Source organism: Lissotriton vulgaris, chromosome 1_1 (assembly GCF_964263255.1).
Source record: "Lissotriton vulgaris chromosome 1_1, aLisVul1.2, whole genome shotgun sequence".
In the NCBI taxonomy this organism is placed as follows: Eukaryota; Metazoa; Chordata; class Amphibia; order Caudata; family Salamandridae; genus Lissotriton; species Lissotriton vulgaris.
Window position 1 is genome coordinate 1,113,558,135 of NC_141685.1, and position 16,264 is coordinate 1,113,574,398.

General features: G+C 52.4%; 1 protein-coding gene across 1 annotated transcript in view; it reads left to right on the forward strand.

Moving 5' to 3' along the window:
- DCAF15 (DDB1 and CUL4 associated factor 15) overlaps positions 1-16,264 on the forward strand; it is a 237,310-nt gene that overhangs the window by 115,184 nt on the left and 105,862 nt on the right. Inside the window, exons 6-7 of the mRNA XM_086963642.1 lie at positions 7,019-7,189; positions 12,282-12,887. Coding sequence (XP_086819768.1) covers positions 7,019-7,189; positions 12,282-12,887 — 777 coding nt within the window. The remainder of the gene's footprint in view (positions 1-7,018; positions 7,190-12,281; positions 12,888-16,264) is intronic.

Below are 16,264 nucleotides of genomic sequence, written 5' to 3' on the forward strand. Positions count from 1 at the left end.
GTCCTGGCAGTACCAACCAAGAGGTCAGTCCTTTCGAGGGAGAAATGGACGTGGCCAGAATAGAAGAGGGGGACAGCAGCCCACCTCGAAGTGACTTCACAGAACTCTGGGTGCCCAGCCACAGAAAAGACCCGGGGGGGCACCACGTACCAAGGGGTCGGGACAATCTAAACACCTACGACCACATGACACCAGTGGGAGGAAGATTGAAGTTTTACCTCCAGGAATGGAGGGAAATTACATCAGACAAATGGATCCTAAACATTATCCAATTCGGGTACTGCTTGGAGTTGGAGAAAAGGCCACCAAGCAGAAAACCAAGGGGAAAGCCACCAGCAAGAGAATAGCTGGCGCGGCTTCAGGAAGAAGCAACAGAACTTCTACAAAAACAAGCCATAGAAAGGGTTCCCTTCAAGGAAAGGATAAGGGAATTTACTCAACGTACTTCCTGGTACCAAAGGTAGACGACAAGATGAGACCCATCCTAGACCTGAGGTTCCTGAACAAATTCATAAGAACACAGAAATTCAAAATGACCTCCCTGCAGGAGGTGCTACCGCAATTGCAGGTCGGAGACTTCATGGTCACGATAGACCTCAAGGACGCCTACTTGCACATACCAATGAACGAGAAGCACAAGCATATGCTCAGGTTCACAATCGGAGGAGGCCACTACCAGTTCACAACGCTAGCCTTCGGACTAAAATCAGCACCAAGGGTATTCACGAAGTGCCTCGCAGCAGTCGCAGCGCACTTAAGAAGACAAGTGATACACGTATACCCTTACCTGGACGACTGGCTGGTGAAAGCAAACTCGTACCAGAAGTGCAAGCAACATGCGCATACAGTGACGAGCACGTTCATATACCTGGGGTTTATCTGTCCATTGGAAGAAATCATCGATGGAGCCGGAGCAGGTGAAGATCTTCCTGGGGGCAGAGATCAACACCTTACAGGGCAAGGTGTTCCCCAGCGAGAAGAGAACAAGGGCGCTGGTCAAGGAAACTCGCCTCTACCGGAAGGGGCAAGCTCGGACAGTGAGGACTGCGAGCAAGATCATGGGGATGATGGCATCATGCATCCACCTGGTGCCGAATGTGCGCCTCCACATGAGACCCATGCAAGAATGGCTCCAGGAACAATGGTCACAGGCTTCTGGGAGTTGGGAGGATCTTGTGGTGGTGACGCACGCAGTGCAGAAGGAGATGGCATGGTGGACCAGGGAGAACTTAACAAGGGGAAAGCCTCTAACACCCCCAACTCCGACAGTGACCATCACCACAGACGCATCCCTGAAGGGATGGGGCGCTCACATGGAGGGACTCAAAGTGAGGGGTCTTTGGACGCCAACAGATGCGACGAAGCATATCAATTACCTCCAATTAAAGACAATCTCCCTTGCACTGAAAGCCTTCCAGACGAGACTGTACAAGCAGAAGGTGTTGCTGCAGACAGACAACACCACGGCGATGTTCTACATCAACAAGCCGGGTGGAACACAGTCAACAACGCTTTCAACGCTGGCACAGGAGATATGGAGATGGGCCATCCCTCTCCAGATAGACCTGCTAGCCATACACCTACCAGGGAAGGAGAACATTCAGGCAGACTGGCTGAGCAGGCAGACATCGGCGTCCCACGAGTGGGAGCTAAATGCTCAGGAGACAATGTGGGTGTTCAACAGGTGGGGAACACCATCAGTGGACCTGTTTGCAACACGCCAGAATGCGAAATGCCGAAACTTCGCATCCAGACAACGCGAAGAGGGGTCCCTTGGGAATGCCCTATGGATAGATTGGTCCGGGACATTTGCCTACGCTTTTCCCCCGATACCACTGATACACAAAGTACTGAGCAAGTGCAGAGCGAGCTCCATGACCCTGATGCTTCCATTTGCGAGGCGCTCATGATTCCGCTCCTGAAGCTGGGTAGGGAGAGCAAACATCCAGCCTCCTACAGGCCACTGTCCATGTGTACGGTGGACTACAAAATCCTGAGTACCATCTTGGCGACCAGGTTGCTGCAGCACATGACGGTGTTGGTCCACAAAGACCAGTCCGGCTTCATTCCAGCGCGCAATACGACTGCTAATATACGTCGATTGATTCGCCTGCTGGGAGAACAGTGGCCTGCCACGTACACGCCGGTGGTCTTGTCGATCGAAATAGAAAAAGCATTCGACAGCCTGGAGTGGGAGTACCTATACAAGGTTATGCAACACTTCGGCCTTGGGGACGGGGTACATAGGTTGGACGAAAGTCCTATACGCCTCGGCGGTTGCACGGGTGCGGGTGGGTCCCCTTGTGTCGGACCCGTACCCAGTTAGCCGAGGCACCCGGCAGGGATGCTCCTTATCTCCCCTGCTTTTCACTTTAGCGATCAAGCCCTTCGCGGCGGAAGTCAGGAAGGGGATCTCCTTCGCGGGCTTGACTTATCGGGGACAACCACACCTTGTCTCGCTGTATGCAGACGATCTCCTGCTATATCTAGAAAACCCGGCACTGGAGGGGGCGGAAAGACTACTGGTGGCCTTTGGCAGATTATCTGGGCTGCGGGTGAACTGGCCCAAGTCGTGCCTATTCCCGTTACGTCACGGTGAACAGGAACCTATCATCCACACAAGTTGGCCTGGGCGCCGGATTGCCAGAAATACCTGGGGGTGTATATATACCACAAGGCTGCGGACCTGCTAGAGGGCAACGTAGGTCGATGTATACGGACGCTACGTGGTAATATGTCCTTCTGGTCTACTCTCCCGCTGTCGGTCACGGGACGTTTATCCCTGGTAAAAATGATAGCCCTGCCGCACCTTCTCTATTACTTCCGCGTGCTGCCTGTATGGATACCTAGGTCGATCTTCCGACAGCTGAGATCTTTATTGATCTCCTTCCTTTGGGGTACGGGCAGGCGCAGAATTGCTCTGACAACGCTGCTCCGGCCTAAGGATGAGGGAGGCATGGCGGTCCCCGACTTTGAGTTATGTTTAAGTTGGGGTTGGTGGGTAGTTGGGCAGAAAGGGAGTGATTGGGGGGGGGGGGGGGGGGGGACGATTTGAGGGGCGTGGGGAGAAAATGTTAAAAGCAGGTTCGATTACTCCGAATGAAACAGCAATCATGTGTACGATGGTAAGCAGGTTGACCCGGTGACTAACGCCGCCCGACCCCCGGGTTGTTGGCTGAATGGCTGTGTATATCTTTTCATTGAAGAAAGTCGGATGAGGCGACGCCCACGGGATTGTAATATTGTACATATGTGAGGACCCGGACTTCACGCCACAGACGTCGGGAGGCCTTATGGACGAATGAAACTGGAGAAGCCCCATGTCGGGATGGTAAGGTGCCTGGGGGATGCCTTTGCTGGAGAATGGCGACAAGCACTGAGAAAGGGATGGAACGCTGGACTGGCATGGGGGGGGGGGGTCATGGGCTGGAAGCGCTGGAACTGGGTTGACCACCTTTGGAGCCGAGCAACGCCTTTCAGGCCCATAAGGCCACCGTAGTGTCGACTGTGGGATAGTCGGGTTGTTGGGGGTAGGAAGCTAGGTCTTCAACAAGTTTGGATGGGAGCTGTGCTTGCTAGGCTGGGCCCTGTTCTGGGGGAGGGCGCTTAGAGTAGTTGGGGGTGCTCGAGGCGGGGTGGGTGGGGGGGGGCTGTTGAGTTGGGACTAAGGGGGGGGGGGGGGGGGAGTGTGACCCTGTGTGCCAGGCTGAACGCCGCTACTGGACTTTGCAGTGTAACGCCTGATTATGGCTAACAATGGACAAGTGAAGTGTTTAACCTGGAATGGAAAGGATGAGGGAGGCATGGCGGTCCCCGACTTTGAGTTCTGTTTAAGTTGGGGTTGGTGGGTTGTTGGGCAGAAAGGGAGGGATTGGGGGGGGAGGGACGATTAAAGGGGCGTGGGGAGAAAATGTTAAAAGCAGGTTCGATTACTCCGAATAAAACAGCAATCATATGTGTACGATGGCAAGCAGGTTGACCCGGTGACTAACGCTGCCCGACCCCCGGGTTGTTGGCTGAATGGCTGTGTATATCTTTTCATTGAAGAAAGTTGGATGACGCGACGCCCACGGGATTGTAATATTGTACATATGTGAATTGCATCTTTTCCTGCAATAAAAACGGTTTAAAAAAAAATGCAATCAAACGTAAGTGGATGTGCTGTTTGTTCAGGCAGTCAGGAGAGGACAACACTGCGGAACCCCTCTGCTGGGCTGGTGGTAGCTGGGCAATGTGGTGTGAGGATCCCTGTTCTGTTTGTCACCGGGGCTCCTAAAACAGCCGTGCCCAGCCGTGCGTCATCTCTTCAGGCCACCTCCTAACTCGTCCAAAGCCTGCAGCCCGTGGAAGCCACGCAAGCAGCTGGGAGCCACAGCACACAGTGCGCGCTCCCACAGACAACCAATGCCATTGGCTGCACCCCTTCACCAGCACCGGGACTGTGGCCTCGCCGGGCGCGATGTGCAGGATTGCACAGCAGGGGCCAGTCAGCCGTCTCTTTGCCTCCGCTTGCTCCCAATTCTTCGCGTCTCACAGCGCACTGCTGCGTCTCAAGAGATGAGGAATGGTTGCCTTGCTTAAACAGAGACTGCTAAAGCTCCAGTCTCAGTCGCTCACCTCGGGCCCGCCGTCCTCACAAAACTCCAGACCGAGGAGCGCGGCCTAGAGCGAGGGCGCTGTGTGCATCTCCAGTTGCAGCACTCTGCGGCAGTCCGGGAGTGACCAAAGCCACTCAACGTGCTCCGCTCCCTCCGGGACAGGACACAGTATAAATCAGGGCAAAATAGTCGGCACCTCTGCTGGATCAATGAAGGATAGTACGACAGCTCCACAGAGCTATCGGGCTAAGCGGCCATTTTAGGCTCAGGCAAGCTCCACCCCCCCACTTTTGGCGCAGTTGTCGAAGGCCGCAGGCAGGCATGGTTGGTGCCAGGTCAGTTGCTGGATCTTCAGTTCTTGCAGGATGTGTCTCTTTACGTCCTTCTACTCTCAGGTCGACAAGGTCTGTTGCTTGGTACCACGGTCTCCTCTAAATACTGATGTTTGGGGCTCTAAATACTGACGTTTGGGGCGTTAGGGGAGTGTAATGTAGTAGCCAATGGGCTACTGACCCTTACGGTCACTATGGCTAATATGACTACTGCCTGTGGGAAGTTGCATAATCCTGATCGAGTATTCTTAAGTTTGCCATCACAAAAGTTGTGTCCATCTCATATTAGGGCACTTTTGAGGTGGTACTAGCCTGGGGGTGGCATGTCCAACTAATTTTCCCACCTGTCCGGGTACCAAGGGTCGGCTTCCTCTCCTTTGAGGGTAGCCAGACTCTCATTTCAAAGGTGGTAGATACTAATCAGCAGGTTATCCTCTGGCAGGAGGTGTAATCATCTTCCTTTGCAGGCTTTGTTTCTGACCTCCTGAGAGCAAAGGCTCTCAACTTTGGGGGCCATACACTATTCTCTGGTGGCAGGCTTGCAAAAACCTGTTAGCCAACACACCAGGGGCTGGTAGTTTTTCCGGGGGGCACCTCTAAGGTGCTCTCTGGGTGCATTTATTAATAAATACAGCAATAGAATCATTGGCGGGTTAATAATACAAGATGTTTGATACCAAATATCCCTACCTTCAGTGAAGCCTTCATGTAGCGGGGGAACTAGTTTTCTCCAGTGTCCAGTACATATCTTAAGATGGTTATCCTGGTCACGTGTACTGGCCGTAATGGAACTGACCAGCACAGCGGCATATCTGCTCATGCAGGTATGCCCTCGCATGTAATTTTAGACAACCCTGCCTTAGGGGTGACTTACGAATAATACAAGCAGTGTTGGGGGGCACGGCCCACAGTGATGTCATGGCGTATTTTCACTTTTGTATGCACCAAAAAACGTAGGCCTGCAATGGCAGTCGTGCATGGATTTGGTGAGGGCTCCCTTAGTGTGGCACAATTGGGGCTCCTCTTTGGCATCTCAGGCCATAGGTACCAGGTGTACTATTTACTAGGGATTTGCAGAGAGTGCTAAAGGTATTGCCAATTGAGATAAACAATTATACCGTCTGGCACTGGGGACCTGGTTAGCAGGGACCCAGTGCACTTCCTGTCAAAATCACATGAAATAACAGGCAAAAAGTGGGGGTGACCATTTCAAACGTGATACCTTCCTATCTATCCGCTGTAGGCTGTCTCGAAGACTTGACCTCATGTGAGTGATTGTATCATGAACCAAGCCCTCACGGTCCCCACCCAAGGCATAATGCCCTTTTTCTCATTTCTACGTTCTACTCTTAGTATATAATGCTTGGTTCATGGGGTGGGGGAGGAGAGGGTTGTATGTACCGGACCAACCAGTTTCTGTTTATAGCTTGTGGTTTCGTTTTTGTTGTCTGAGCAGAAGAGTGGGTTATGACAGTTTAGAGTTTAGTTGCATATTCCTGTTATTGAACCTTCCTAAGTTACTGCGGTCTTATTGTCTTTCCTCCCTGTCACTCCGATACTTAACATCCGGATGTTGGTTTACTCAGAACAGCCCTCACAGTGTGATCTTGTGACCTACTGCCGAGCCATGCAGTTTTACGGGAATGAGGAATGGGTGATGTGCTTTCGGCTTTAGCTTTAGGATATGTTGTACGGGTTATCAGATTGCTTGATTGCACTCTCTCTAAAACTTAGTGGTGTTGAAAGTGAGATGCGTATGTTTTCTCTGTCTGATAACGGTTGGGCCCTAAATTAGCCATGCATCGTGCCCCTTTTACTACTCCTTTAAACAGAAAAGACTGTGTTTGTAAATGTTGGTCTGCTGGCTTAAGGGTGCCAGAATGAAACCTCAGTTCACTTCAAACAGCAACCCCAGGTTACTGAAACCGTACTGAAGTAGTGTTATTTGTCATAATTGTGGCTACACATTGAGTTTCAGAATGACCATGTATGGTGTAGATAAACATAGATGTTGAGCTAGGCCCTAAAGTGATGACATTTGCAGGTCCTGGTAAGCTTTGGTCTCACTGGATGTTTTTTGTGTTGCAGGTGATACAAACGCTCACTGCCTCCAGCATGGCTTCATGCTGCATACCAAGTACCAGGTGGTTTATCCCTTCCCCACCTTCCAGCCAGCCTTCCAGCTCAAGAAGGACCAGGTGGTGCTGCTAAACACCAGCTATTCCCTGGTGGCCTGTGCAGTGTCTGTGCACTCTGCAGGTTAGATCTATGACCAGTGTATCTGACTTTTGTTTTTTAAACACCTCTTTATACATTTAAACCCAACCCACCCTGCCATGTGGCACGTTGGCTTTCTCCACTGCAAAGCTATTTCTGCCCTTCCCCTTCTGCCTAATTACTGCATAGACACCTCTTTCTGTCAATCAATTTTTGGGCGTACTTGCTTTTTTTTTCTCTCTCGCTCACACGCCTATACACACGCCTATACACACGCACACGCCTATGCACACGCACATACCACACACCTATGCGCACACGCCTATGCGCACACGCCTGCCTATGCGCGCGCACCCGCCTATGCGCGCGCACCCGCCTATGCGCGCGCGCACCCGCCTATGCGCGCGCGCACCCGCCTATGCGCGCGCGCACCCGCCTATGCGCGCGCGCACCCGCCTATGCGCGCGCACCCGCCTATGCGCGCGCACCCGCCTATGCGCACGCGCCTATCCGCACGCGCCTATCCACACGCGCCTATCCACACGCACACACCCTACGCGCCTCCGCCCCCTGCCCGCACGCCCCCGCGGGGCGCACGGAGGCGCCCGCTTCTCCGCCCGCGCGCCCCTCTACACACACCTCTACACACACACACATCCCCCTCTACACACACACACACACCCCCCTCTACATACACACACCCCCCTCTACATACACACACCCCCCTCTACACACACACCCCCCTCTACACACACACCCCCCTCTACACACACACCCCCCTCTACACACACACCCTCCTCTACACACACACACACACCCCCCTCTACACACACACACCCCCCTCTACACACACACACCCCCCTCTACACACACACCCCCCTCTACACACACACACCCCCCTCTACACACACCCCCCTCTACACACACCCCCCTCTACCCGCGCGTGCCCCTCTACCCGCGCGTGCCCCTCTACCCGCGCGTGCCCCTCTACCCGCGCGTGCCCCTCTACCCGCGCGTGCCCCTCTACCCGCGCGTGCCCCTCTACCCGCGCGTGCCCCTCTACCCGCGCGTGCCCCTCTACCCGCGCGTGCCCCTCTACCCGCGCGTGCCCCTCTACCCGCGCGTGCCCCTCTACCCGCGCGTGCCCCTCTACCCGCGCGTGCCCCTCTACCCGCGCGTGCCCCTCTACCCGCGCGTGCCCCTCTACCCGCGCGTGCCCCTCTACCCGCGCGTGCCCCTCTACCCGCGCGTGCCCCTCTACCCGCGCGTGCCCCTCTACCCGCGCGTGCCCCTCTACCCGCGCGTGCCCCTCTACCCGCGCGTGCCCCTCTACCCGCGCGTGCCCCTCTACCCGCGCGTGCCCCTCTACCCGCGCGTGCCCCTCTACCCGCGCGTGCCCCTCTACCCGCGCGTGCCCCTCTACCCGCGCGTGCCCCTCTACCCGCGCGTGCCCCTCTACCCGCGCGTGCCCCTCTACCCGCGCGTGCCCCTCTACCCGCGCGTGCCCCTCTACCCGCGCGTGCCCCTCTACCCGCGCGTGCCCCTCTACCCGCGCGTGCCCCTCTACCCGCGCGTGCCCCTCTACCCGCGCGTGCCCCTCTACCCGCGCGTGCCCCTCTACCCGCGCGTGCCCCTCTACCCGCGCGTGCCCCTCTACCCGCGCGTGCCCCTCTACCCGCGCGTGCCCCTCTACCCGCGCGTGCCCCTCTACCCGCGCGTGCCCCTCTACCCGCGCGTGCCCCTCTACCCGCGCGTGCCCCTCTACCCGCGCGTGCCCCTCTACCCGCGCGTGCCCCTCTACCCGCGCGTGCCCCTCTACCCGCGCGTGCCCCTCTACCCGCGCGTGCCCCTCTACCCGCGCGTGCCCCTCTACCCGCGCGTGCCCCTCTACCCGCGCGTGCCCCTCTACCCGCGCGTGCCCCTCTACCCGCGCGTGCCCCTCTACCCGCGCGTGCCCCTCTACCCGCGCGTGCCCCTCTACCCGCGCGTGCCCCTCTACCCGCGCGTGCCCCTCTACCCGCGCGTGCCCCTCTACCCGCGCGTGCCCCTCTACCCGCGCGTGCCCCTCTACCCGCGCGTGCCCCTCTACCCGCGCGTGCCCCTCTACCCGCGCGTGCCCCTCTACCCGCGCGTGCCCCTCTACCCGCGCGTGCCCCTCTACCCGCGCGTGCCCCTCTACCCGCGCGTGCCCCTCTACCCGCGCGTGCCCCTCTACCCGCGCGTGCCCCTCTACCCGCGCGTGCCCCTCTACCCGCGCGTGCCCCTCTACCCGCGCGTGCCCCTCTACCCGCGCGTGCCCCTCTACCCGCGCGTGCCCCTCTACCCGCGCGTGCCCCTCTACCCGCGCGTGCCCCTCTACCCGCGCGTGCCCCTCTACCCGCGCGTGCCCCTCTACCCGCGCGTGCCCCTCTACCCACACCCACCCTACGCGCGTCCGCCCCCTGCCCGCACGCCCCCGCGGGGCGCACGGAGGCGCCCGCTTCTCCGCCCGCGCGCCCCTCTACACACACACACATATCCCCCTCTACACACACACACATATCCCCCTCTACACACACACACATATCCCCCTCTACACACACACACATATCCCCCTCTACACACACACACATATCCCCCTCTACACACACACACATATCCCCCTCTACACACACACACATATCCCCCTCTACACACACACACATATCCCCCTCTACACACACACACATATCCCCCTCTACACACACACACATATCCCCCTCTACACACACACACATATCCCCCTCTACACACACACACATATCCCCCTCTACACACACACACATATCCCCCTCTACACACACACACATATCCCCCTCTACACACACCCCCCTCTACACACACACACATATCCCCCTCTACACACACACATATCCCCCTCTACACACACACACATATCCCCCTCTACACACACACACACATCCCCCTCTACACACACACACACATCCCCCTCTACACACACACACACATCCCCCTCTACACACACACACACACCCCTCTACACACACACACACACCCCTCTACACACACACACACACACCCCCCTCTACACACACACACACATCCATCCCCCTCTACACACACACACACATCCCCCTCTACACACACACACACACCCCCCTCTACACACACACACACATCCATCCCCCTCTACACACACACACACATCCCCCTCTACACACACACACACACCCCCCTCTACACACACACACACCCCCCTCTACACACACACACACCCCCCTCTACACACACACTCACCCCTCTACACACGCACCTCTACCCGCGCGCCCCTCTACCCGCGCGCCCCTCTACGCACGCGCCCCTCTACCCGCGCGCGCCCCTCTACCCGCGCCCCTCTACCCGCGCCCCTCTACCCGCGCGCCCTCCCCTCTACCCGCGCGCGCGCCCCTCTACCCGCAGGCACACACGCGCCCCTCTACACGCACGCCCCTATACCCGCTATTCCCCACCCAACTGTATCGCAAATTTAAGTCTGTCATAGGAATTTGTGGGATTCAGTAATATATTTGTTCTGCCAAGACTACTTAATGGAACCGTAATGCACTCTGTAATCTTACACTAACCATTCGCTGAGACTCATCTGTGATAATTCATAACATTTGGCAAGAAATGTGGCATGAGTATGTATGGCTAGTTCACAGTATTTTATCTGCATTTGCCAATGCACCACACACTGGTCAGCAGCGGGGCAGTTTTGCATTTGTCCCAGATCTGTAAGGGAAGCTCGCCATGTCACTCACTGACTAGTGGCAGTGGTATCTTCTTAAATTGAAGCACTGGGCAATTGTAGGTACTAATTTGCTTGCAAATAAATACCTTAGAAAGAACCTGCTTTGAACAAGCCAGTTGATTCTGTTCCCTTCGATCATAGCCTTATTTGTCCTAGAAAGTGTCCCTGCCTCTCGTTCAAACTCATTGCCAATGGAATTGAACAAAAGCCTCAGAAGCCCTCTGATTTGGTCTCTGGCAAGCTGGTGATGTATGATTTAAGACAATTCTATGCCTGGAAGCAGGACATTGTGGAGCTCTTCTAGCCTCGAAACCACAGATGGCAAACTGACATTAATATTGAGTAAGCCCTACTCCTTGCCCCTGCAAAATTTAGAGTTGCAACTAATTTAAAAATGTATATATATTTTTGTTTTTTTAAAGGTTTTCAAGTAAAGTAGGGGCTTTTAGGCAAGAACTTCTGGGGTTCTATGACCATTTTAAAGAATTTTAGAACTCTGTCCCTCTCTACTAGACTCTATATAGTACTGAGCTTAATTCAGTGTTTAATTTGACCTGTGGTTTCCGGCACTTATTTGTCAACACTGGCGCATGTGACAATCTGCCACAGGGTCGCGCTGTCTTGCTAATTTTGTATTGACAACAACAACAGTTAATTATGAATTCAATATACATTAAAAATTACTATTATTTGCCACCCATGCTATTCTTATAGCTCTTTTGGGGGTCTGAAATAGTCCGAATTGTCTCATTTGTAGGAGGAGTGTCATGGCTAGTAGTTTTTGTTACTACCATTAATAGCATGATATGGCCATGTTTGGTGCAAGCTGCAGTGGCCTTCTGACTAGAGTCCTGGCACTTTTTTGTGTTTTTTTTTTCTTCTTCAAATCAAGCACTGCCTTTTTTAATTTATTTTCATCCTATTAACTTGAAACGCCTATTGTACTCTTAAAAGTGAATACAACTTTTAAAATACTTCACTTGATGGTTTGGTATTTGTATTTGAAAACATCCTCCATAGTGGCTTCATCTATCTAACTTCAGTTGAAATCTGCACTGTGGCAAGAGAGGAATGTACATTTCAGGTTAGTTGCTGAGATGGATAGCCTCTTTCACAGAAGGGACTAGAAGTCACGGGAAGGTGGGATACGGTGGGTGCTTTGGATAGACCACTATTTATAATTGTGCTATTTATGATTGTGATGTGTGTGTTTGAGTGACGGTATGACAGATAAGGTTCCTGGTTCTGTCTCCATAAATAAGTTGGGCGCAGCATTCAAGTAAGGCTCTGCCCATTATCCCTCTCGTTGATCTTGTAACCACTTTCATGGCTGCGGATCTACTTAACCTTTCCGCTCTCTTTCAGGTGATGGAGAAAGCTGTCAAGTCTTGTATGACCGGAAGAACAGGAAGCATCTGGTCCTGAGTGAAGAGTGGAAAGAGACTCCGAAGCCAAACTGTTCCTCAGACATTGGAGGGAAAATTGAAAGGGGTAGCTGCCAATGCCAGTTTCCTTCAACGTGTCCTCAAACCACACACGACACTCAGAGCTGTGAAAAGCCAGCCGAACCCTCCCTGGCTGTGACAAAGGCCAAGGAATTTGTGGCTGACATTTTCCGAAGAGCTAAAGAAGCTGCAGGCTCTTCTTTGGATAAGGATGAGGGTGGCTGCCCTGAAGCCTCCCATCGGGAGCAGGACTCCGAGCCCAGTTCCAGCCCTGCTTGCCCTCTCTTAGCAACATCTCACTTTCTGCATTCCTGTAGCCACTGTCCTAGTGCTTCTCCTGCAGGGGGTTTCGATAATAAGAGAGCTTGTGATGGAGAGCACTTTGGTTTGGACTCCAGCCCTTTGCTGGGCAGTCAGCAAGACTCTAGCTCCTCGAGTGACTGTCATCAGGCAGAGCCAGGTTACGTGAATTATACACGGCTGCGTTATGTAATGGAGCCTGTGGAACTGTCCGAACAGGAGACAGGTGAGCTTTTCCATGGTTTGTGAGAGTGGGGCTGGGCTTTCTTTGTAACATTTGAAAATGGTTGCTAGAGATGTAGCTGTGTTGCACACTGGAGCTGGCAAAGATCTCTGCTTGTGGTGAGGCAGTCTCTGATTCCAACTTTTTGGAAGAAGTTGAAACAAGTTGGTTCAGAGACTGCTATCCAGTGAATGATTAGGTAGTATTACAATTTGTACAGTAAACGTTCTTGTCTGCTGAGCTTCCACTGTTGATGTATGAGACTTAGTATAGGTGGTGACAGAGTGCAAAAAATTACTCTTATTGCAGAAACTAGTGTACACAAGTTCATAGTAAACACCAGCCCAATTTGGGAGTGTTTCTATCACGTAATGCTGTAGATTGGATCACTTCATCTTGCTTTTGACAGGAGTACATGATGTATATATCTGCTTAGCTGTGTGCTATGCTGGTTAACAACTTTGAGGATTTATGATTCCATTTGAATGTTTTCAGCGTCAGTCTAGCAATGGCCAGATGTTAAATAGGTCAGCAGAGTAAATTAAAGTTTGAAATGCCAAACATTTTGAGGGGTGGAATTGTTTAATTCACTTTGTTGTCCTTCATCTCTGGCTGATAGCTTGCTGAGGATGGGTCCTCCCCTTTTTTTAGTTTTAAACCAGGGCAGCAAAATATAAATGGGGTTGGGCCAGAAATGAAAACAAGACGTTTGCACTGCACTTTTATTTTCAGAGTTTTAGCTAGTGCTATATAACTAGCAAAAAAGCTTTAGGTTGGCTTTAATAGTGCTTGGTAAAGATTTCTTTGAGGGAGCTCAAGGGGCACAGAATTAGGATGCCAGAACACATCCAATAAATCAAAGGATATGTGTAAAACCAATATTTACATGGACTCACAGGAGTAAACTACAACATGTTAAAAATACCCATACCAGGTGTTAATAATCATAGCTTCTCCTCCTTTCGAAACAATGTTTTGAAAACCACCTACACACGGGCCAGATACATCTGGCTTAAAAGTGTTTCATTTACCCAGATTCTTATTATCAAGACCTAGAAATGCATTTGTTACGAGCAAGAAGCAAATGAGTTTGAGAGAGCCCTACTGAGGAGATTTACTGGAGTAGTTATTTGGTATCCAGCTTTTCATGAGGGTCTGGGTTTAGATTAGAAGTACAGGTACAGGACTTCAACATGCTTATCTTAAATAGCAACGTTGGCCTATGAGTGAAAAAAGGCGTAAGGAAATAGCAATTCATACGACCATTTAATAGTCTCTGGCCCGAGTGGAGTGCTGAAAAGGCAGATTGCCAGGTGGGCTGCTCATTTGTGAGCATGTTTCACTGATTCAGATGTTGATAGTGGTACAAAAGGGGGTGGTGATGGACGGAGCATCTGAATCAATCAAACACTTGCACCCTGTCAAAGGATCTGGGTATAATCCATCACCGTTCTTTAGCCCACTCTGCCACCCCAGTTCAGACATGGCTATATGCAAATCAGTCTGACCCTGTGCCTCATGGGAACAGTCCAGCCCAAACTACCAAGCCATGTCTTCCCTGGACCGGAAACAAGCTTCCAAGCTTCCGAGGACCGGTTTCTGGCATTCCAGCCGTCTTCAGCCCGGCTTCCTTGAATCCAGTGGCAAAGTGAGCAAGGGACTCATGTCTGAGCATACTCTGCCACACTTATGGCGGCCAAAAGCGGTACAAAAGGGGGTGGTGATGGACGAAGCGTCCATTACCACCCCCTTTTGTACCGCTTTTGGCCGCCATAAGTGTGGCAGAGTATGCTCAGACGCGAGTCCCTTGCTCACTTTGCCACTGAATTCAAGCAAGCCGGGCTGAAGACAGCTGGAATGCCAGAAACCGGTCCTCGGAAGCTTGTTTCCGGTCCAGGGAAGGCATGGCTTGGCAGTTCGGGCTGGACTGTTCCCATGAGGCACAGGGTCAGACTGATTTGCATATAGCCATGTCTGAACTGGGGTGGCAGAGTGGGCTAAAGAACGGTGATGGATTAAACCCAGATCTTTTGACTGGGTGTGAGTGTTTGATTGGTTCAGATGCTCCTTCCATTTCCACCCCCTTTTGTACCGCTTTTGGCTGCCATAAGTGTGGCAGGGTATGCTCAGACGTGAGTCCCTTGCTCACTTTGCCACTGGATTCAAGCAAGCCGGGCTGAAGACGGCTGGAATGCCAGAAACCGGTCCTCGGAAGCTTGTTTCCGGTCCAGGGAAGGCATGGCTTGGCAGTTCGGGCTGGACTGTTCCCATGAGGCACAGGGTCAGACTGATTTGCATATAGCCATGTCTGAACTGGGGTGGCAGAGTGGGCTAAAGAACGGTGATAGATTAAACCCAGATCTTTTGACTGGGTGTGAGTGTTTGATTGGTTCAGATGCTCCGTCCATTACCACCCCCTCAGATGTTGATAGTACCTGCGTCTTTTGGCTGACCTGGAAGTAAGCACCCAGTGTTCCTTTTTTCAGAAATTGCCAGCTGTGCTTGTCTGGTGAAATATTCGGCTTTTAGTATAACATGTTCGAGGCATGTGGGCTGCTGAATTCATATCTGTGCGTAGGTCGCCGCCTAGATTTAGGTCCGGATGATTGCACCTTGTTGTCCTGGAAGAGTCTTCGAAGTATCACGATAGGTATTGTATTGTATTGTATTGTAATTGCATTTATATAGCACTTACTACACCTGACGAGGCGTCAAAGCGCTTTTTCATCAGGTAGCACGCTACTCCAGGACCCACAAAGGATTAGTGTTGAATTAGTATAGTTAAACATGCAAGTACATTTTAAGTGGTGGATAGGTTAGTCAGTTATTTAAATTTGGAATGATGGCAGAAGGATAGAGGAGGAAAAAGGTTTGTATTTATTGCTCGCTTGTTGACGGATGCTATTCAGGGAACCTATAAAGGATTAGTGGTGAATTAATATGATATGGTGAAATATGAGGTGATTTCAGTGGTGGATATTAGTCTGTTACTTGGAGTGAGAAGGATAGCTGATGGATAAAAGGGGAAGAAAGATTTGCATTCATATAGCACTTGTTACCCCTGATGGGTGTTGAAGCGTTTTTTTGGCGAGTAGCACGCCACTCCGGAACCCATAAAGGATTAGTGTTGAAAATTAGTATAGTATACATATGAAGTAATTAGAGTAGTAGATATGTTATTCAGTTATTTGGGCAGTATATTAGTATAGTTGAAGATGGAATTTGAGAAGTGAACATGTTAGTCTGTTAATTTTGATAGAAAAAGGATAGCGGACGGATACAAGAGTGAAGGATTTTTGTTTTTAAGTCAACTGATGGAATGATCATTATATATTTGTTAGTGTTAAAAGGTGGACTGTTGGGTGTAATTACAGCAGGCA